At 39.4% G+C, this 24,347-nt stretch overlaps 1 protein-coding gene across 3 annotated transcripts in view; it reads left to right on the top strand.

Moving 5' to 3' along the window:
- The window catches only part of LOC104686088 (opsin-3-like), an 87,222-nt gene that overhangs the window by 42,939 nt on the left and 19,936 nt on the right, over window positions 1-24,347 (top strand). For 2 of the 3 annotated variants that reach the window (XM_019282912.3, XM_010394281.4), the window contains exon 4: window positions 16,818-17,051. In XM_019282912.3, coding sequence (XP_019138457.2) covers window positions 16,818-17,051 — 234 coding nt within the window. Of the gene's footprint in view, window positions 1-16,817; window positions 17,052-22,463; window positions 23,417-24,347 lie in introns of those variants that run through there. The other variant, XM_019282910.3, reaches the window with a different exon arrangement.

The following is a 24,347-nucleotide window of genomic DNA, read 5'->3' on the forward strand; positions in this document are numbered from 1 at the left end:
TAAGGTGTTTTCTAAGGGGATCTCAGCAATATTGGACTGTTGTTTCTGGTCACTTACATGGCAGAAGAGGCACAACATTGCAGTTTCAAGAGGCTATAATATTAATTTTATCTGATAATATAACACTTCACTTGAAACTGCCCCAAACATGGAAAGATAGATTTCCATTTACTTGAGGTCTTGGTGCTTATATCTGGCCTATTAAAGATTTAATATAAACAAAGTTTGAATAAAGCTGACCTGCACAGAAATTAAAAAGGAAGAAATTCATAAATATTCTGAGCCTAAATTAAAAACAAACAGACAAACAAAAATTGAGCGAACACTCCCATAAAGAAGGGAGCTTTCCTTACCTGGCAAATACTGAGGTATACACATTTTTATATTCCCATTGAACATACTTAAGTGTTGGTTATATGTCTGTAAAACACTGCAAGCTACTGCCTTGCATAGAGAATAGAATGGATATTGCCACTAGTTCACGATTGCATCTATCCCTGCTTAAATACCAGTAGATCTCTGTTCTGCTCTGATGCCATCAACATGGATCTGGGCATTTAAAAACATCTATCTCTGGGAAAATTCACTTAGCAAATTCACCTTGAATATTGCTTTCTACTTTCTCTATTGTTATGGCTTGTAAGAGCTCAATGAAAGTCCTTAAAGGCCTTACCTGATAGTTTTTTCTCTCTCATTCCCTGAGCAACTTCAGGATATTAGCTCAGTTTAAATGTCAAGTTGAAAGAACTGACTTTCACATTGCTCCAACCTGGCCTTTCTGCATCAATCTTTAATCTTTCTGAAGAAAATTTGTAACTGTGGTTGGTAGTCTGGCCTTGGGCTTTTGTTAATTGCATGCTACCCCGGGAGTCTTTTCTTTTTGTACGTATTATTTCACTATTCAGTAGTGTAAATGCTCTTCTGCCCTGCTTATTCTTCTGTGCTCCAGGATGGTCAAGGCTCAGTAGGTGCTTAGTCATGTCAGCCTGGAACATTTTGGATTTTCTCAATATATAATGAAATGGATTTGCTTGGGTCTCCATTGCTTGCCAAGTAAGTTCAGGATGTTAATTCAGTCTAAATGTCAAGTTAAAAGAAATAGAATTCCAGCCTGCTGAATTGTCTTGTTAACTCATTCTTCTTTTTACTTTGACCTTTCCTTAGGGAGGTACCGGTATTGCTCGATTAGTTTCAGCCTCTCCAGAAGAATGGTGGAATTTTATACAACTATACCATCTCTGAGGTCATAAAATTTCACACTGGACAGGTGTCATACTTGCTTTAACTACATCTATCCCTACTTACTCATTGCACTGTGAAGAATTCTTCTGTCCCAAATCTCAGAAATGAAAGTGTTGCTCACAAGTGAGCCGAATTTGCAATATCTATATTTAACAAATACTGACTTGAACAAGGTTGGCCTTGTTAGTGAACCATTGATAGAATAGTTTATATCTGGACACTAATTATCCCAGATATATTGACCCTATTGAAATTAGAATTAGAAGGAATTCTAGAGAATTATTAAAAATATTGGTGTTGCTTTTTTCTGGCTGTAATTGTCAAATAAAAGCATGCCCAGAACAAAATTAGGCTGTAAAAAAATACTGTTCGAGTGCCAATCTCTTCCTTGGAAAATAAAGGACATGTACAATTGGAAGTGGTATTAATTTGCAGACTGAGAGAGTGAAACACAGATCTGACCACTTGCTGCATGCAAGATCTCCATCCTTAGTGTGTGACATCCTCAGTAGTCACAGCCCCCTTTAGTAAACTTACAGTAAATATCCATGGAGGTCATCAACTGGGAAGTGAGTGCAGTTGATTAGGAAAGCAAGGGACAATGGCCAACAACAATTGTCTGAAGCAGGAAAGCTGGGAGCAAGGCATGTGAGTAGCTTTGTCAGCGGTGGGTATCACATATCAAGGGTGAGGTGATATCATACATCATATATAAACATACATGTATGATGAAAGGCTCTTGGTTATCACCCTTCAAAGAGATGGCAGAGCTGGTTTGAGCAATTTAATGAAAAATTCAGTTCTCTGTTCAGGAAAATCAAAACAAATAAGATGTTAGAAATTGCTAGGAAAGGGATTGAAAGAAACATCCCCAATGTTGTTATACCATTGTATAAACTTGAATATTGCAAGGACTTCTGGTCATCTATTTGAAAAGAATATAAGAGAAACAGAAAAGGTGTGAAAAGGGTAACAAGTGCTATCAGAGCTACAGAAATAGTGTTCAAGGAGAGATTAAAAGTCAGAGAAACGTCCTCAGGAACCAACATTCAAACATTACCATCTTTCAAGTATGGTACTACAATTCAGAGACTCAAGGTGAAATCCCAGATTCCAAGATTATAGTGTGAGCCAAGCTGGAAAGCATCCTGGCCTGTATAGAGAACCACTGAGAACCCTGTGTATATAGCGTTTGAGAAGCAGGACATCAGCTCCGAATTTCCAAGTACAACTCCATAAGCAAGCAAGAGTTGACTGTATAACGCCAATTTCTTCCTTCCCCTTCCCTTACCCTTTTCCTTTCCTTTGCTCCTCCTTTCCCTCTCCCCCCACCCCCCCCCCCCATTTTTCCCTCCACTTCCATCCTCTCCTGTCCTTTTCTCTCCTTCTCATTCCTGTTAGTCTCAGTCAACAAGACGCTTGCCAATAATTGTTTTCATCTAAATTAAAGCACTCATTAAGGTATAGCTACCGGATCATGTTTGCTGAAAGAACCATTCTAGTGGAACCCCTATATTAGATTACTCTTACATTTCTCCTGAACAAAACCTGCAGCTGTATGAACTGATGCTTCTTGGCCACAGTCAGTGGTCTCACTGGCAGAAGACCAGTTTGCCATCTGTTCCACTGCCACTTTACTCTTTCAGGATTCTAATCACCACAAAAAATATTAAAATATACTAAAGAATAGCCACCATGTAGTTTTAATTCATGACCTTCTTCTACTGCACCTTTGTCTGCCCCCTTGGAGTATGTGAGAATATATGGCAAGTAGCTCAAATGAACCATTACAGAGTGCTAGCGATTTTTCTGCTTGGATACAAAATCTGGAACTGTATTGATTGTTTTCAGTTGTCATAAGTACTGTATTCATCATGTTCCCCTATAACCTAGAAATCTGTGCTACCTGAAGAAATCATTTATAAAAGTGCTATCTTTTGTACAGCAGCAGAGTAACAACAATATAATACTGTGCCTGCTGTACTACTCCCCTTCAACAAATGAGAAACAAATTTCAGGGAAAGCCAATATTATTTAGAAGTAAAATTACAAACCCAGATAACTTGTATCCTAATCATCTTGTAAGAGGTTATTTTGGTCTTTTTCTTACTGAAATTGTTTCTTTGCTATAATAATACTTTTTACAGACTCAGAGCTGTCAGGATTCAAAAGAAGTAGTAGTATCAAAGCAAACATAACTTGATGGGCTATTGGTGTTTTTCACTGTTTTCTTCCAAAGTAAGTATACCTATCAGGAATATGTGTTTTACTTTATATGTGATTACAGTTCACAAATAAAAATGAAATGAAGCTTGCCAACTAACCAAGTTTTGCAAAGTTGCACATTTTATTTTTAATGTGTAATCTATTTCTCTTCCTATACTATATCAACAGTATAATTCAGCATCAGTATACTTTACAATTGTGTGTCAGCACTATCTGTATTGTGCTCTTTCTGCAGAGAAACGACAAGGATTTATCTAAGTCTGGTGAAGTTAACACAGCTCATCACTTTTACAAATGCCTGGCTTTCTCCTAGAAATGCCAGTAGGATGCCAGCTGGGTTATTAGTGCTATAAAACTGCCACTTCTTCCCTAAGTGATGATAGTGACTCTATAAAAATCACTGACCTGCCTTTAAGCAAACTTGGTGAACTTCATTTCAGTGAAGACCATTGGTGGCCTGTTGCAAAGTCAGCTGGAAATATTCAGTAGGTCCCCACTTCTCAGGTGAATGCTCTGTGCTATGGGCAATTTTAACATTTACTCAGCGTTAATAGGCTTAGTAGTGGCCTACTAGTCCTTAGTAGGATTTATAAGAGAAAAACCTTCTTTTCTATCCATCAGTCTGGTCATTTACTACAGAAACATCAGCCAAGGAGTTTTGTTTCCCAAAGATACATTACCTGGACGTTTCCAACTACCTCCTTTCCATGGAAACCCCATTAAGTCATAGTTCAGCGACGTCAAATGGGAGGTAGAGGGTTTTTTTTTCCTTTTTGAAGTTTTTTCTTTCTCTCACTACTCTAAAAAAGGCTTTGAAGTCTTTGTAGTTGAATATTCTGAATCAGAACTGCCAACATAATTTGCTTAAGAGCTGGCCAGAATTAACTGTGCTCACATTTTGACAGGTAACCTGGTCTAGTGGATAAAAGGGAAACTGTAGTCGTGATACAACTCAAGTTCTTGACACATGATGTGCCCTTAGCAACTAGGAAGATACTGTCCGAGAGGATTCCCTGTAAGGTGCCCATTCATGGAGATTTGTCAAGTGCTTTCAGCATTTTCATTAATGATATTTATATATAATTAAAAGTCAGTGAACATCAGCAGTGCTCAATGCAAGTGCAGGATTGGTCAATGCAAGCCCAACATTCTCTTTTTCTTGTATGAGGAATCAAACAAGATAAATAAACATAGGTTGGGAATCAGTACAGTCTAAAGGATCCAATTTGAGTAGTGAGTCCCACACAATTTGTGAGTTTGGGAACACGATACCTTTTTAAACAGAACTTATTGTGGGACAGGTGAGCAGAGGTGTGGAACACCTGACCTTGGTTGTGCTCTGTTCTCTCTTCTGCTTTTGTTAAGTCAAGATATGCAAATTTTGAGAACAGGTATGTGAACATATTTTAAGCATAAAAACACTGCTACTAAAGAGAAGCAGTTGTGACTCATCATGCTTGCATACCCTTACACTAATGGAAAGACACAAGGAAACAATTTCTAGAAATGAAGGTCTAGATCAGATGGTACAAAAAGGTTTGTAAGGATGTAAGTGTTGAAATCATAGAGCAGGTTGTTCAAGGATACAAAATATCTTTCTATCAGACAGTAACTCTCAGGCTGATTGAGGAGTATTTGTCCTGCATGTAGTGCATACTGGGGAAGGAGGAATGATGGGCATCACTAAATCCCTTGAGAATCCTTTCAGCCCTCTGGCTGTAAGATTTTAAGTGCATTAAAATTCATGGAATTCCTAATATTTATTTACAAAGATAGTAAAACCACTTCATCACATAGCAAGAAATGCACAGTACTAGAGTAGTTTATGACAACATGAAAATGAAATGGTAGGAAAGCAGAGAACTTTCAGTCCTTTGTCTCCACCAGCTGCTATTTATTTTAATGTGCATCTGACAAAGTAATATAAACTTTCAGAATGACAGATTTGTGAATATGTAACAACAGCTATAACCCAAAACTTTGCTGACTCTGTCACATTTGGCATTTGTTTTCATTTAGAGAATATTTTATGGCATGTTTATTATACTTTGGGATGCATATTTCGGTGTTTCTGTTGCATCAGAAAACACGTACTTCCTTTTCTTTTCAAATATTATGTCCAGCTTCAGAAGACAGACAAAGGAAAAGAATTGGTTTAATCTGGAGTTGAACAATCATGTATGCTGGTAAAAGTATAATTCAGAGACATTTTACTAAAAAAGCCCTGTACATATATCTGGTTTTTTATACTCCTTTCCTCTATTTTGTAATGATGATGCTGACTCTGCAGGGAAGACATCTAGATGGCTTCACTTTAGGCCATGATTTTGTTTAAAGCTGAAATAAAGAAAAAATGGCATTTATATCCCTCCCTCAGCCATACGTATGTAGAACTTACAAGTTTTCAAGCATCATTGCTTCCACAGATCCACAGTCTTCCATCAGAGATGATACAGGGGGTAGAAATTGGAAGTCTCTCAACAAGCTCATCCGTTTGAGTTGTAAGCATTTGGAAAATTAATATGTTTTGAGCTATAAAAGAAAGCATCTTATTTTTGCTAGATTTGTTCAAAATTCTAACAAGGAATAGTACTTAAAACACAACTGTCCATCTTTTCTATATTATGTAGGAGTCATATCGTGTTTTTACCCATGTCATACTGCATATCACAAAGCTATGGTCAGAACATATAAATGCTGGGTCTCACACCTCTCAAAGTACTGGGCATGGATAAACTCTGGTCAATTCTTTTAGACTGGGTACTCTGGGACTTGTTCTTCTAGTCTGTTTCTCGAAATGTCATATTGCTGCCCACCAGCTGCCTTATGCTATATCTGACACCTTCAAAGTCTTTCCCATAATTTACACCTGGTTTTCTTCTGTCACTTTTGGGTATGGCATGTCTTAAATATCCTATAAAAGGTTCCTAAAAATGAAGTTTATGAATCTCTGCAAATAGCTCCATATTGTGTTTCTGAAGGCATGATGATTCCGAGTGCTGCAGGCTTGGAGGAGCCGCTCCCATGCAGTTTCCTACATCTTGTTTCCATGTGAAGCAATGTCTGGCTGCCAACAGTGAACATGATGGCCCCCTCTTTAAAGAACCTTTCTGGCAGAGTGTGTTCAGTCCAACCGAGAGGTTGAGCAAGCCCACTACTTTCCCTTTTTTGTTGGGCCCTGATGTGAAGAGGAATACTGCTTTGAGGTGATCCTTAAGGTAGTGTTAGAGGGGTAGACAGAGTAGGTGTTCCCAGGCTGAACCTGTGATGATTGTTCTCCCAAAAGGGTGCAAGAGCCAATGGGAAAGGCAGCATCACAAAAGGCAGAGCTTGTAGCACCAGACTAGAAAAATCTCTGTGGACAAATCAGTAGAAAGGGCCACATATTATACACTAGAGAATATATGTTACTTACTCCATGTCTAATTATTTATTCCTTTCTTACCCATTCCCTGATCTTTTTCTTAGAATCTTTTATACTGTCTTCACCTTCTAATGTCAAATTTTGATCTAATGCTGTGAATACCCCAACTCCAGTATAACTTCTTTTAAAATTTTTTTTGTGGGGGCAGGAATGAAACTTTTAAAAAGAAAAAGGAATTTTGTTGTTGGTTTGTTTTTGTTTTGTTTTTTATTAACTGTACTTATTCTAAGTAAATCTAAAAGTCAGCTGAAGTACCTCATGCTCTGGTTATTTCCAGTAGCCACTGATGATACAGCTCTGGACTCACAAGACAGAAACAATCAGTAATTTATTAAAAAGTGTTTTTTAAAAACCTCAGAGTTGTATTATTCATGTAGGAGCCTCTTTGTGATTGATAATAAAGAACTGAAAACTGCTTTGCCATATGTGTTGTACCTGTACTATCTGTATTAGTAATAAACTTGTTTAATGAAACTAAATATGTAATATATATATATATATATGTATGTATATATCCAATATAGTCTCAGCTTTTGCAAACTGACCAGATGCAGAGAAATGTTTGTAATGTACTGCATAACCCTAACTCCTAAAATCCCAGTGCCTTCTCACCATGCTGTCCCTGTGCTTACATCTTAGGTTCACCTGGCAGGCAGGAGGACTGTTTTGTATTTGCACACCATGTTCTGGAGACACTCTGCACCCATCACCCACCTCATGGGTAGAGAGTTTGTGCAGAGGATTATGGAGTATTTATTACTGGCATCAGTCTACTTTAGTCCTGGATTATTTTGTGTTTAATCACAAGCAGAAACTGCTGCACAGTCAAAGATGGACCTGACGTATCAAACTCATAAAATTGTAACAAACTCTTCAGTTTCTGCTTATCTTGCCTTTTTAGTAATCTAAACCAAAATATGAAACTTCACAACCATTTATGTTTCCTAACTGAAAGTCTTAAAATTATATATAATTTATAAAGGACTGTGTTTAATCCACAAGCTACAGGAAAGGAATTTATATTCCTTTTCTGTTTGCAAAGGTAAATGAATGTTTATGAACACCAGGCTAGGTACAATTCACCAAACCAACTCCCCCTTGCTCGCCCTCTCTGGCCTATCAAAATGAGGGCTAGAGAGACCTAACTTCTTCAGGTGCAACACAATCCTGGGTACACCTCTCCCAAGGAAAAAAAAGTGTGTACACCTGAACTTCAGTCTTATTGGTTAAATTTAAGTTGTCTAACTTAGCTGTGTACGTAAATTTCCATGTCCAGTTTGTCATTCTGTGATGAAAAAAGGATTATATACTGTAGAGTGGGATTAAAATCAGGAGGGTATCAAGGGTTGTGCTGAGAGGAGATGAACCAAAGGCTTGCAGACTTCACAGGGTTGGGTTAGTTTTGTTTTGGTTTTTTGGAATACACCGATACCATGGTATGTGTACAAGAATTTGAGGGAAAGAATCTGGAGGAGAACATTTTCAGGCTATTTTTGGCATAGTTCCTATATTTTTAAAGATGTCAATTAGATGAGAGCTTTGAAAACACTTCGTATTTAAATTTTTTGTAGGGTCTATAGGATTTGACAGGCAGATCCAAGCACATCTATTAGGCTTATTTAAATATAAATAACTGCATGTCAAAGCCCTACTCACATGTCCTTAATGATTCCTTGCTTTATGTCAGCAGAAATTTTCAGGAAAGTGGGAGGGGATCCCTCAGTAAAATCTGGGAAAGCCTGACATCTTTCCAGGAGGAAGGGTAATTGTGGTTAGGTACTGAAAGAGTGATGATACCTGAGAGATTTTATCATCTGATTTCACTGGAAGGAGTTCAGCTATCAATCCAGTGGAAAGCAAAGCTCGAATTCTCACACACATATGCTAGCCTGGAGAAAAGTAGCACTAATTGTAAGTGAGAGCTTACATACCTGCAAAAATGGACCTAGGGGAATAGCAAAGCTCCATTTTCAGGGAAAACATTACCCTGACACCTTTTTTTTTTTTTTTCATGCCTCAGATTCAGAGAAAGTCTTCATATTTAGAGTAGAAAAGATTGTGGTTAGTTTAATTCATGAGGCAAAGAGGGTGGTGAGTAATACTTGCATCATAACTTGCTTTTTCCTAACTTTCCTCTCCAAATTTGGATGACTCTGGTGTAAAAATTTTCACATAATTATGGGAATGTGTGTATGTGTGTGTGTGTGTGTGTGTAAAATGTGTATATATATATTTTTAAAATATATAGTGTGTGGTGTGTATATATTTTTCCATAAATACAAATATATATATATACATATTTCAAAATGTTATTTTTTGTCAGCTTTGATTGAAAACATTTTTCCTTTAGGTGCAGGAAAGCATGCAGTCCATTTCCTATGTAGATGGTAGCATATGTTGTTTAGCAGAAGGTAGCCTAGAAAGAAAACTGGAAAGAGATTTTACACCTGTCAGTTCATCTGTTGTTGAAGAGTTCAACTTTATTACTGATGTTGCATATACACATTCTACATTTTGCTGTCTGTGGAAGAAAGAACACAGAAGCCAAGAAGGAATTAAGGTCTGGCATTTTCCCTTCCTGCTTCAGAAATTCTTCAATGCAAAATACACCAAAGTCAGCTTTAATTTCTTTTTTCTTCCATTTTTCCTTTCCCTTATTGTCAGATGGGCTGTTCAGTCAGTCAATGCCATTGCAAAAGGTTTTAAAACAACAACAACAAAAAACCTAACCCAAACCAGAAGTTAGTTATTAAATTACTGGTTAAAAATATCATTTGTTGGCAAGCTTTTCAAGAAGACGAATGTTAAACTAAATTACTGGCTTCATTTCCTGAAAGAAATCTCAGCACCTTCCATCTTTATAATAGCAAGTTGTGTTGCAGAGCAGCAACACATGTAGCAATACTATAATACAGGTTCACATCTTCCTTGTGTTAAGGACTCCAGAGCTGGATGCAGTACTCCAGGTGGGCTCTCATGAGAGCAGTGTAGAGGAGGAAAATCACCTCCCTCAACCTGCGGTCCACTCCTCTTTTGATGCAGCCCAGGATGCATTTGGGCCTTCTGGGCTGCAAACACACATTGCCAGCTCACATCCAGCTTTTCATCCATGAGAACCCTGAATTCCTTTTCTGCAGGGATGGGCTCAATGACTTTTCCCAGTCTGGAGTAATTTTGGGGATTTCCCCAGCCTGTGCCAGCCCCTGGCACTTAGACTTGTTGAACATCCAAATCTTAGTGTTTGGATAATGCTGTCCCTCACATGGTGTGATTATTAGAGCTGTCCTGTACAAGGGCAAGAGTTGGACTTTGATGATGCTTGTAGGAGTGTCTAATGGACTTCTCTTTCTAAAACAAAACTGTTAATGCAAACCAAATGATAGCTGGCACATACACCTTTAATCTTCTCATGAGCACTGATGCTAGAAAATACACAGTGAGTAAAGAAGGTCAGGATAAAATATTAATTATCAATGACAGGAGTGACACCATGAGCTCCTTGTTTAATATATGGGATTATGTTCACTGTGTTAGTCAAATTGCTGCTAAAACCCCTTTAGAATTGAAAAACGAATCCTGCATCTAAGAGGATTATAGTGTTCCTTAAGCCCACAATAGAATTTCGCTGATTTTAGCAGCAATAGCAGTTATGCTTTAAGGGCAATGTTTAAAGCAATGAATTTCGTATTTAAAGCATCACTTCACCTTGAGGCATTAAGGCAGCTAATTTCCATTTCAATAACAAAAAATTGCAATAAAATCAGTCTTCAGTTGATAAAATATCCTTCCTGTGGACTTAAATTCCTACCCTTAACAGTGACATTAAAATTATTAGCTATATGGCCCCTCGTGTGGTTTTATGGCTTCTGCCTTCTGTATTTGTTGCTATTAACTCATTATGTGGCTCCAGCTGAGCAAAATGCTCATGTGCGTGCTTAAATCTCAGTTTGCTCACTGAACATATAAGTGTAAATGCTTTGTAGAGGCAAGGCCCATTGAATTCTAAGGTGACCCAAAACAGATGTTTCTGTTTGCTCTCCATTTCCACAGGACAATACATCTCCTCAGCGTTCATTTCTTTTGAGCTTAGCCACCTAACTGCTAACAAAGGAGGCATTTATTTTTTATGCCAGCGAGCCCTCTTTTTCCAGGATTGCCTATTTTAAACAACAAAGTATTTCATCCCCCTTATTATTAATCTGTACAGTACTGGTTCTGGGGTAGCTCACACTGAGAAATAGATTACTTGAAGTGTCTGTTTCCTACAGCTTTTTAGAACTTTACATGCCTTGGAGGTGTGGGGGTTTTTTTCTCCTTTTTTCCTTGTTTTTGCTTGAGGACAGAATCCACAGAGATGGGAGAAAAGAAAGCTCATTATAACTGATGTTTCAGTCACTGCTTAGTCTGACTGCAAGGTTTAGCAGAGGTTTATTCACACGGATGAATGGAGACCATATCTGATTTTCTTCTTTTAGAAATGCAACAGAGAGTTGACTGGTTCATGATAGAAGATGATCTTTTTCCAGCTTTTTCCTCTACTGCAGCTTTTGCATAAAAAGTCTAGATCCCTTCTGTTCATTTCAAGAAGTGGTAGTAGACTAAATGTTCAAAGATTGGCAGACTTCCCTCCGATGATTATGAATATTTTATTTGTGTCTGATTTTGGTAGTACTGTCGAATACTTGATCATGTCAAAACAAGCACTTACAGCCGATACTGAAAGATGCTGGTGGCAACAAACACTGCTGCTCATAAATAGTCTTTTCTTCACTGTGCAGTTCTGAAGTAGTGAAGTAAACATGCTTATATGAGTGTAAGATACACAAATGCAGATCCAGGAATAATGTATCAGCCGTGACGAGAAAAGCACTTTGTGCCCTGTTTCCACATTGCTTGTTTAGAGTGAGCTACATAAAGGATGTTTACAGCATCCACTGTAAATAGGTACACAGAATATAGTAACTGATACAATTTTCTATTGTAATAAATAGTTGGAGAAAGAGAAAGTGACTTGAAGGACAAAACATGCAAACAGGATCCTTGATTTCTAAGATGTTGTGATGTACATGTTCCCTGCTTGAAGTGGCTCTGGATGGTGCATAGTCTCTCCATCTAGTGGTTAGATGGATGGGATTCCATATATCCTTCGTAACCTTTCAAGATGTTCACAGCTGAAAATGGGTGCAGTTAAAATAGGAAGGAAATGCTTTATGAGAAAAAGCACATAGCTATGTTAATTAAGGAGGAGAGACGATGGTAAATGTGAAAAAGAAAACACAGGGGAATTTGAAACAGTCAGCTTAGATGTTCAATGCTGAAGCCTCCCCTTCTTAACCCATAACTTTGGTCCATCTCCCTTGCCTTACATATATAAAAAAACCCAGTTTGCCCATGGATGATGGGAATATTTTGGACTGACTGGATTTGTGCCTCTGATACTGTGGGCCTCGCAGTTGCCTCACAACCTCTATACACAGCCATCCTTCAGGTCTTTCCTGGCACCTGTGCCTTCTTCTAAGTAGATGAAGTGCCACCACTATTCTCTTTTTCCCAAAAGTCATGCCCAGGTAGATCCAGAGAGAGCCAGCAAGGGGCTGCAGTAGGTCAAACTTTTGACTCTGGAGCACAGGAAGGGGCAGGATGTTCCCTTAGGCAAGGCACTGCTCAGGGCTCTTCTCCATATGAAATTGTGTGATGGCTAAGAAAAACATTTAAAGCAGTAAATCTCTGACCAGAGGCAGGTAGCTGCTGTCTTCTTTTGTCTGGGCTGGAAAGCCCCATTGTTTAGCCTGACAAAAACCCATGGATTCAGCTGTTGTTGCCATCTGGCTGCTCCCTCCAGGAACAGGCTGACTGAACCAGTTGACATGGACAGTGATGAGGTCTGGACTGACACCTGCAAAGCCTAAATTGGGTAACCAGAACCTGTTACCTTAAAATCATTTCCTATGGCACATAGTCCTATTATTATCTTCCCTACTATTGTAAAATAGTGTTTATATGTTTGGAAGGTTTACTTGTCTTCTGCAAGGGCAGACCCATTATCTTTTCTCTTTAAGGAGAGAACAGACCTGTTCTCCTTAGAGGAAGTCAAGCTTCCTCTAGGTCATGCCTTTTCTCCGGGTCCTTGTTGTGACAGGCCCACATATTTGCCTGCATCCGGTTTGAGGCTGTTGTGTCTCCTTGCAGAATACCTGTCACAGCAGATATTTTGAATCCTTTTCTTGAATCTCCAACCTAACAATCTCCAAAGTTACAGCAGAACTCTTTGCATCTTTTTACTAACCCTCTCCATATCCATATTGTAAGCTCCTCTTTTCTTTGGTTTGTGACTGCTCCAGACTTTGACCAGTGCTGTTGAAATTTTATATGCTCTGCTCAGAGCTCCCCAGTTTCATCTTTTCCAAAACCTGAAATAGCAATGCAGCCCATCACTTGGTGAGTGATATATCTGCTACCTCTTGTCAGATGTGGATGCAGCTTTTGAGGTCAACCAATCAATGTGTCACTTGGGCTCCTTCTGAGGACACTTCTACCGTGCCAGCCTCCTCACTGAATGCCACCGTGGCTTCTCCCATGCTCTGTGGCCTGTCACATCTAATGTACATGCTCAGCATGCTGCCCTAGTCATCTAAGTAGTGGTGTCTTGTGTGCCAGATTGACTCGAAGAAAGTGTTGGGTATATGTGAGATGCAGCATGGCTACAGGGCAGATCCAGACCAGAGCTAATTGTGCCACTATAATGGTCAGTGCCTGAGATTAGACAAGCTTGCCTGTCGCTGCCTCCAGCTGAGTTCTGAAAAACCAAAACATTTCTTCTACTTCCCAGGATGAAAGTAGGAGAGAAACACTATTTTCTCATTAAAGTCCCTCAACAACCAATCCCCCAACCTTCTTTTCTTTAAATACAGTGGTTTCCCAACATTTATACTGCCAAATTTGGCAGGAGATGATCTTTGTCCCAGAGAAAACAGCTGTTTACAGCAAACAAGTTTTTTCTGGCCATCCTACATAAGTATAATCTGATCCCAATTGGCCAGTATTTCTTGTGCCATTTTAAAATGTGGTTTAGATCTTCTAAGTATTTTAACTTTCTATTATATATACCCTGTATGTTCACTTTTAGACAGAGATTTATAAGCTCAGCTATTCTAGAATATTATTTGAATCTATTTTTTCTCATCACTATCTGATACTCTGCTGTCAGCTGGATATCCAGGGAGCCATTTCCATTTGACTACTGAAAATACAGTGTAGCAATTGCATTAAATTGTCCAGTAGTTTTAAAATAACAAAATTATTTTAATGTTAAAACGTCTACTGCTTTTTCACCTGCAGAAGTGTAATCTTTCTGTAGGTTCCATGAACCTGAGTTATACTTTGCTGGAGGCCATCCAGCACCTATAAACAGACAATTTTTAAAGATAACACCTTCTAAAGGTAGGCTGCAAAACTGCGAAGGCAATGAAACCAAGAGTGTGTGGATAAATATGGTACATGATTTCAAAACTTCCCTTCCTAAGGAAATGAGCTAAGGACGTGAAAGTGGAAGGACACATGCCAGAATCATGTCCATAGTCACTCTAGTTTTAGACATCTTTCCTTCCTCTGCTTATGGTCTCTATTTTGTCTGTGCAGAGGGTAAATTCTTGCAAACTCTTCAGGACACATATCTAAACATGGAGCAAAAACCTGTTGCCTGATCCCTCCATGTTTATTGAAGATCTTCATCTGTGGATGCCATGGCTAACTGGGGCTTTGCATTCCTTGGTTAATATTTAATTTGTAGCCTAGCTGCAGCTCACATGGGATCCTGGATTCATCAGTCAGAGAAATTTACCATTAGTCATGAAAAATTTAGTTCAAATAAGCAATACAGGATTGGACCATTATCTATTATTTATCCTTTTTTCGAGCTGAATTATGGAATGAACAGGTTGCATTCTTATAAAAAAAATAGCCCCGAGTCTTTTCAGAAAGGATCGAATTTATTTTGTAATTGCCTTTTTGCAGAAAATCATTAAAAACTAGACAGGAAAGATACTTACTAATTTTGTGCAGACTAAATTTGTGTGTGTTTTATTTACAGGAACATTTCCACTGGAACTCCAAATAGAACCAAGCACTCTAGAAGCCTAGAGTCATAATGAACTAAAAGAAACTGTAACCATATTACTTTGCCTTCATATGTACATTATACAGTCACTATTATGTGTTTAACTCACAATCTGATACATAAACACATATGTTATGCAAAAAAATTCACACTACAAAGAGCTAGGAAAAGCTCTGACTATTTCCTTGGCATGTGCAAGGTATGTGTCATGTAACAGCAAATTACATTTGACTGGGATGGTTGGTAGCTTCCACCTTTAACTGGGCTCTATTCATTTACCTGCATCAGTTTAAACCTATTGATTTAAAACTTTATTTTTTTTTTCATTTGATTAGGTAAAGTTTGGATGTGTTCAATTACACAGAGCTGCTTTTTTGCTTATTTATGTTTGTAGTTTTACATGGGCTTAATTCCCTTGGGTACAGTTTACTCTCAAGTGCTGCATTCAAGAGTCAAAAAGACAAAGTGGACATAAATTAGGTTCGGCTGAGTACAAGGCTCAATCAATATAGTTTAAACATTTGAATAGCTCCTGAAGTCCTGCTGGCATGTCTGGGTTTGCTGCAGTAAAGCTGAGTAAACCATAACCTCAGGAGACCAGTGTGCTGAGGCTCCATTGAAACTCAGCAGAGAGAGTGTCTAAAATTAACCTCCTTGCAGAGCTTGTTTTTGATTTTTAGGGAATGAGCTTGTTCCTCATTGTTACCGCCAATGCACTCAGCTGCCCAAACACTGGAAGAGCATTCTGTAGTTGTCTACAGAAAAATGTATTCACACCAAGGCTTAAAGATAAAAGTTGGCTGTTATTTTAATATTAAAGCTTTATCTTAGAACTCTAGACTCCCAAAGGGCATGATGCTTCAGTCCAGAACAGATTAAAGGAGAGTACATTTTGAAGCAGAGATTATAAATACTTCCACAGCAGAGTTGGACTTGCCCATACACTGTAAATACTGGCAAATTCATGGTAACAAGACAGACTCTTGTACCATCCCTTTGAAACTGCTCCTTTACATCTGCTTTTCCTGTTTAACCAATTCTACTCCATTTCCCCAAAAAACCCAATGAACGTCATCTGCATTCAGCACACTTTTTTAAGAGCACAAACACCTGTTTCTGATCATTAGCAGGAGTGAAGCCCTTTTATCAAAATGGTTAAGTACCTGGAAGAAATATTCTAGAAGAAATGAATCCTACCACTTAAAACTTCATCAAGTGAGTCAGCAAGGCTTCTCTAGTGTCCCACTTCAAGCATGACCATGACTAACACTATGCCAGGCCAGCTGGGGCTTTATCTAGTCTTGGAAACATCCAAGGACAGAGACACTAAGCAGAGGCCTAGCATTGCTCTGCTATTTCCACACCCTTAACAGAGAATACTTTTGGTGGTTCAGATGTGCTGTGTAAAGCTTCTTCGTCTCAAGAAAGTTCTGTGTACTGGAACAACTTGAATGAAAACATGGTACATTCACACAAAATTCCATACCTTAAAAGCAACTGCTGGTGACCTAATATTGTTAAGGACTAGATGCTAACTTTGTCACCTTTCTGCATTTGCTCCAACCTCCACTGGGACTCTGGTTTATGCTGGCATGCAGTGTGGTCTCTGCAGAGCTTCCCCTAGTGCCTAATGGAGATGAAGAAAGTCTTTTCACTGCATTCGATCAATTTTGGGTTTGGGTTTGTTTTGCTTCTAGAACTACAGTGTTGATTGTTATTGCTGATCCATGACCAATAGTCCCAGGTTGTTAACACAGTCAATCCAACAGCTCTGCTTGTTAAATTTTATCTTTTTTCACCTTTCCCTAGGTTGGAAAAACCCACAAGAATGCTGCCCGCAAAAGAGAATACCACGTCCTGTTCATGGTGATCACTACAGTTATTTGTTATCTGGTGTGCTGGATTCCATATGGGGTTATAGCATTACTTGCAACATTTGGTAAGCCAGGTGTTGTGACTCCAGTTACAAGCATCATACCTTCCATCCTAGCAAAAAGCAGCACTGTTTGCAATCCCATTATCTACATACTTATGAATAAGCAGGTAAGATGTATACTATTTTAAAACTGTATTTTCTTCAGGGTCCATCAGACATTCCTGACTACTGTGACTACCAATACTATTGATGTATCTTTAAGGACATTGAAAGCTTGTCCGAACAATACTACTGGAGTCTTGGGTTAGAAGGGTTTGCAAACAGCAGCATATTGCTAGATAGGACGAATAGAAAAATGTTTGTTTACTGAAATTGCTTGTGTTCTTCTGAGGGCACACTGGGTATTAATTTGTATCCTTATAAATACCTCCAAAGGTATTTATAAGAAGAATACTCAAATATTTGGTGAGGTTGAGGAGGGGGAGGAAAAACGGACAAGAAGACAAAGGGACTTCATGACCTTGAAAATAAAATAAAGGCCACTTGTAAATACCATTTTCATTATAGATCCCCTTGAAACCAAGTATCATTGCAGTTACCATTTTTGTGGACATCTACATCCTTACTATTCAATTCACAGGTCAACTACATGCCAAAATAGATAATGAATTTTGTCTCATGAGCACCAAGGCATGTTCTAAAATGCCTACATCCAGTTCAGGTCCCTCATTCCTGTAAATGCCATTTTCAGTACTCAGAAGTGAGCCTCCTAATGTTTCTGTGCTGACAATTCTGACTCTAAAGTTTGATAATGGTGGATCTGGAAGTTTTAAAAGTGTTTTGTAGTAGGAAATCTGAAGAAGACACATAGTTTATGAAAACTTCTTTTTATTAGATTATGTTAGAGGTTGTTCTCTGATTTCTTTCTTCACTATATCCATTACATTATTTCAAAGCAAGGAAATCCCTTTTATCTTGCTCAGTGTATGCTGGAGGCCACCCTTAGTATTTATCAACAGCAGCATTATATTATTATGGAGCTGAGACAAGGGAAGAGTTAAAGGTAACAGCATTATATCCAAGTTTTGCCACAGCCTGAGGTCGTTCTTGGCCTGCTTCATCTAACCTAAAATTCTTAAACAACAAAAGAGCCCACTCTTGGAGTTTGAGGAAAAAATCCCCAGCAAGCTGTAAAACCTCCCTGAAATCAGAAGGAAAAAGTTCTACTGCCTTCCCCAAGACTGGGGCTTCGTTTCCAAGGTCTACTTTGAGCTGACATTGAAACAAATAGAACATGCCATTTGAAAAGTGTTAATGCCGAAGAAAACCAGTAACTTTTCCCCCTTACCTTTTATGATTCTTATGAAAAATTCTCAACAGCAGCATCTGTCTTGCTTCTTTATTCTCTGAGCACTTTGACTGAGGTCCTTGACTGAGAGGTAGTCTGATTGTGCTGTGATCACTGGAGCAGGTTATATAATATTGATAGCAGATACATTTGGCATTGTCTTTACACATGGAGGTGTGATGAACCACCCTGAAGAGGAGGATCTTGGTCAGACTGGAGATAGATACTTTTTACTAATGAAACTGAAATGATAGCTAATGTGCAGCATTAACCTGCAGCTCTCCTCTGCTGTGGCACTGTGTATTAGCAGTGAAAAGAATTGGTTTTAACTGACACTGAGAAATGTGCTTCACTCAAAAAGATGAAACCCATCCCTTTGTCTGTTCCTCCTTTCAGAACAGGAACAATAGTAATACCCCCATTCAATGCGTCACTGGTATTCTTGGCACCTCTGTAGTTGTTCTCACACTTTCTTGTAAATTTAACACCTCAGGAAAAGAAGTCTTTAATCTTCCCAGCACTCGGCTTTCCTGGTCTTCATGCTTAGCTGAGAATTGCCATGGAAGGCTGGTGCCTCCCAATACAGAAATTATCTGCCTTCATTTTTCACAGTCCTCTCTTTACAGATGTGAGGTACCACGGTAGAGTATTTACTCCTGCACCTTATAAATACACAGAACATACAGCATAATTTTTAACTCTCTATGCACAAGTCTTTTTGCTCTGGGAAATGCCCTGAAGACTGTAAATTGGCATTGGTTGAATGCAGCTGTGGTGTTCGCTTCCAGCTATCATAAATCTGTGTGGAGTATTGTGGAACCATCAGCCTCTGAGTCAGCTTTAAAACTCATCCTGGAGAGCACATCTTTAAATTAACTCTCAAGCAGTCCCTGAGTCACTTTCATGAGCCTGGAAATAGAGAGGAAGAGTTTTTGTCTTTGGCACTGCCTACTGCACTGACCTGAGGTGATAAATCATTGAGGAAAATAGTGAATTTCTTTCCAGCTGCAGGAACTCCCTCAGATGGGATGGCATGAGGTGGGCTGCTGGCCTTCTTCCTGTGATATGCTCCAGGAGGAGAGAGATGCACTGTTTAATCTGGACTGCTACTGGGCTGATAACATGCCAGGCAGACATCAAGCTTCATTGACAAAACTGTAAAGCACTAAACTGCTTGAGACCAAATGATGGTGGGGTGAAGCTGGAGGAGAGAGTAGAGAAGACTCCATTTTCCCTGTTCTCTCTTTATGGAAGGCTCTTTTGGCTCTTGGCAATATGACTGTGTGTGCCTGGGGCAGCTTCCCCAAAGGTCAGGCCCCAAAAAGACAGCACACATCCAAGTAAGCTGGGCAAGGTCAGTGTGCTTACTCTTTCACAGTGTGCTTACACAGCAGTCCTTTATAATTAGATATTTAATGTTGTTGTGCAGATTTCGTTTCATCTTATCCTACCTCTCTCAGTGTCTCTTATTCCCATCACGCATCCCTGTCAAGTTCCCATTGTGCAAACTTCCACCCATACAGCCACTCCAAACAGATTTTTAATGACAGCTTCAACTACCTTCTTTTCACCATGGCAGTGCTGACAGAAACCTGCTCTTTCACGTTACATGCAAGCAAGTATAAAGCATTCACCCAGGAGACAGGGAGTTTCCCTGTAGCCATGGGTTTACTGCTGAGGAGGTGATCGCTGAGAGCATCCTGCTTTTGTGTGTTCCACAGAACAGCACAGGAACCCCAGCATAGAAGAGCTGTCTGGCTGGTATAACTGCACATGAGGATATACTGCACTGAGAGCCAGGGATTATTAGCTGGATAACCTAATGGTGTGGCAGCTTCAGAGGTTAACCTTGTTTTACACACCAGAAATTCATTTTTTATTGATGTAGAAGTCAAGATGTGAATAATAAGTGTTCAAGAAGGTGTGGTTATGGATGAGATCACAGTGAGATCGTTATTTCACATAATTTGAAGATGGCACTCAGAGAAAATAGAAATTTGCTGCATTGCTACTGACAGCCAAATTTCACTCAAGTTTTAACCTGTATCCCTTATCGATCTAGAGAACCAATTGTTTGAAAACTACGAATCAGATTACAAGTTACAATCTTTGCTGATGCAAAATAGCCTTGCTCCACTGCAGCTCATGAGCTTTACACTAATTTCTTTCAGATTTTAATCACACAGGTAGTGTACCTAAGTCTCCCTGGAATACTGAAACTCAGGCTAGCGCATCTAACACTCTATTGCATGTTACAATTGGAGAAAAAGTCCACCTAAACCATGTGATCAGTAATGTGCTATTTCTGGTGTCAGAAAAAGCCTCTGAGCAAAATGAGGAGGGAAAGTGGGAGGCAAGGGATGCATTAAATGTGAATATAAGTCCCTGATTAGTGATTTGATTTCTAGTGTCTGTCTTCTTGTATTAAAATCATTGCACTTCTAAAAAATAGGTGACCCTGTCATTTTCCCCAAGGATATTGAGAAGTGATGCTGAAAAGAATATACACACTTACTTGAAAGTCATTACTACTGTGACCTTTCCTAATTTATTGTGCAATGGGGCATGATGGGTAAGGGAGAAATTAGGGAGAAAGAATGAAAAAACTAAGCCAAGTACAAAGACTTTTTTTTATCTGAGGAGATTTGAATAATAATGATAGTGATGTACTTAAAGAGTGTTCCTCAATGGGACCTGGGCCCAACATCGCCCATCAGACACCTCCCAGGCACCTCTGCTATGGCTGTGATGGTCCCCAGGAAGCTGTGCCACCTCCACCCTCCTCTTACCTAATGAGTGGCTTGTTGCTCGGGCCAGCCCCCTCTTCTGAGGCCTCTGTGGAACTTCCCAGATGAATAATAAAGAGTCTTTCTGTCCTTAATAATAATGTATTTGTTCTCTGTATACGCAGTTTTCTAGTAACACTTTTCAGTCCTTGATCTTACCTTTTGCCCTGAACAGGAAGAAATGCATATGAGCTTTGGGAAAGGGAGATACACATGATTGTGATAAAAAAAAAAACCAAAAAAAACCCCAACATTTCTCCACTGGCTGTTCTAACAGCTATATTTTCAGTCATTTTTCATGGGGTATTGTACAGTTTTCAGTATCTCCAACAAAAGGTAATGGCTCGTTTTTAAAGCTGGAAGAATACGTGGATAAGTTAACCCTGTGTTTTTTAAGCTGCTCATTTTCACATTTGGAAAGCTAATATATTTTAACTGCATGAGAACACAAAACTACGGATCCAGAAAGACACTGTGCAATTCAGGGACAGTTGTGCCAAACCACATTTTATACATAAATTGGGACACATCTATTAAGTCCTGCAAAGAGACCATGTTTGCTTCGTTCAAACCTTTGAGAGGTTTGTGGGCTTACCATAAGATATATCTTGTTGCAATTTTTCATTAAAATTCACATAGATAGATTTCAATACTCATTATCTGGATTTTTTCCTCTCTTCACTGGTAGCTAAGCTGTCTTTGAGTAATTAATAGTCCAAATAGAATGACACACCCAAGCTCTTCAGTTGAAAATAGGTCAAGTCAGAATGATCTCTTACTGCAGAATACTCCAGTGTAGTACAGCTCAGAAATGTTTTGACTTTATTTCTCTGCCAACATGTAGTGTTATGACTTTTTAAAGTAGAGGGGCAAAGAGAAGAAAGGTTTCAAGGGCACCTTTGCTGCTGTCATAAGGTATAATTGCATTTCACACAGTAAGTTTAAAATTACTTTAGGATATTCTCTCGCAGGTCATGACAAAAAGATCAGGTAAATAACTTGGGCATCTAACTAGGGTCCCAAGGAGCCCTAGCCAGCCTTCATGCTGCCCCAGGCTACATCCTTTGATACATCCTGTCTCTGTTGACATGTTCTGCCTGTCCTGGACTGGCTTCAACATCACAGAAGGGTTTAGAACTTTCTTCTTCTAGACCCAGGGAAAAACTAGGAAGCAGGCAGCCAGACCACCTCTCATGCAAGCAAAATACTGAATAAAGTTGAAAACTAATACAGAGGAATTAAGAGAAACACAGGATAAGCACATGTGTTTTAAACTATCTAATGATTTTCAGCTTATGGCTAGGGAATGCGCTAAGGGAAATGACATTCAGTTAAAAGATCTTCGTGGAAGACACAGAAAGTGAAGAGCAGCAATATCTCTTTAAATCTTGTATTAAACAGCATCTAATATGTTATTGTCTCTTCTTATATTGCTCTTTTCATAGCACCAGAGAAACATGAGGCTTCACAGAAGTGGGAAGAGACCTCCACATAAGGCAAAGGAAATGAGTCAGAAACCAAGGGGGAAATGCAGTGAGCAGGGTTTGTAGCAAAGACAAGGGGATCCTTTCTTAGTCTATATCCACTCTGCACAAGCAAACAGGCATTTCTGAAAGGAGAAGAGAGGAGACTTCAAAGAGAGTGAAGCTGAGGAGTCAAATTTGCAGTGACTAATAGTGCAAAAGGAGAGAAGGAGGGTCCAATATTGTTTGGCATCCTCATCAAAGATATAGGGGGATTGCATGCACCCTCAGATGACACCAAACCTAGTGGTGCCCTTTATGTGCTTGAGGGAAGGGATGCCATCCAGAGGGACATTTACAGGCTTGAGGAGTGAGCCTGAGCAAATGCTATGAAGTTCAATGGGATCAAGTGCAACATCCTGCACCTGGGTCAGGACAACCACCAGTATCCACACAGAATGGGGAATAAATGGACTGAGAGCAGCTCCGCTGAGAAGGACTTGGCAGTACTGGTGAGTGCAAAGCTGGACATGACCTGTCAATGTGAGCCTGCCGCCCAGAAAGCCAACTGTATCCTGGGCTGCATCCAAAGCAGCTTGGCCAGCAGGGCCCCTCTGCACTGCTCTGCTGAGACTCCACCTGGGGTACTGCACCCAGCTCTGGGGTCCCAGCACAGGAAAGACATGAACCTGTTGGAGCATGTCCAGAAGAGGGTCATGATAATGGTCAGAGGGCTGGAAATCGTCTCCCCTGGAGAAAGGCTTGAGGGAGTTTGTGTTGCTCAGCCTGGAGTAAAGAAGGCTCAGAGGAAATCATGTTGTGGTCTTTCAATATTTGGAGGGGGTTTATAAGGAAGACAGATGAAGACTGTTCACCAGGGTCTGTAGTGACAGGAAAAGGGGCAATGCTTTTAAACTGAAAAATGGTAGATTTATACTGGATACAAAAAAAAAATATATATTTTTTTAGAATGAGGATGATAAGACACTGGAACAGGTTGTCCACAGAAGTGTGGATATCCTGTGGATACCCTGAATTGTTCAAGGCCAAGTTGGACAGGGCTTTGAGAAACACAATCCTGTGAAAGATCTATGCCCATGGCAGGGTGGTTGGAACTAGATGGTCTTTAAAGGTGCCTTCCAACCCAACCCCTGATAACGTTCTATGATACAGGAAGTAATCTTGTCATATATTTCTTTTTTCTTCCACTTATTCTCTAAACCTGGATGGACTAACTTATTTATTCAGAGGTTTAAGTGATCACTGTAATTTAGAATAAGCTCCTAGGCATGATGCGAGTAGGCATTTTGTTATATTTGGACCAGCCAAATTTCAAAACAAAAGTATAGCTGTATCTCAGTTTAGGAGGTCATGTCTACTCTAGTGCATCTTCATTGTGATTAGCTTAGAGAAGAGGGAGCATTGCCTCAGCTGTTTCCTGACAACCTTGTAGGCAATGCTGGTCAACAGAAGGGGTCACAGTCACTCTTATCCTCGTGGAGATAGGAAAATAAATCAGCATTACCTGCAATGATTGAGTGACAGGAAATTTACATTGCTGCCTGTTTGACAGCTAGCAAGGAAATAGCCATAGGGGAAAATTTGACCTCTAGAATCATTGTCACTACCCAACAGGCAATAAAACAACAAACTGTTTAAGGATGCAAAGAAATTGTAGGGTTACAGATCTCAACTTTTTCTCCAGTACAGGGAAAACAGGTTCAGTCAAATAGTTTGCCTTTGCCTATCATGATCAGCCTACAGTTGTGCTGGCAATTTCAGAACTTCCTTTACAATCAGCTGTTTTTCATACACTTCCACCTGTAACTTTAAACCTGCAGGGTAGATTGATAGACAGGTGGAAGT

This window comes from Corvus cornix, chromosome 1 (assembly GCF_000738735.6).
Source record: "Corvus cornix cornix isolate S_Up_H32 chromosome 1, ASM73873v5, whole genome shotgun sequence".
Classification (NCBI taxonomy): Eukaryota; Metazoa; Chordata; class Aves; order Passeriformes; family Corvidae; genus Corvus; species Corvus cornix.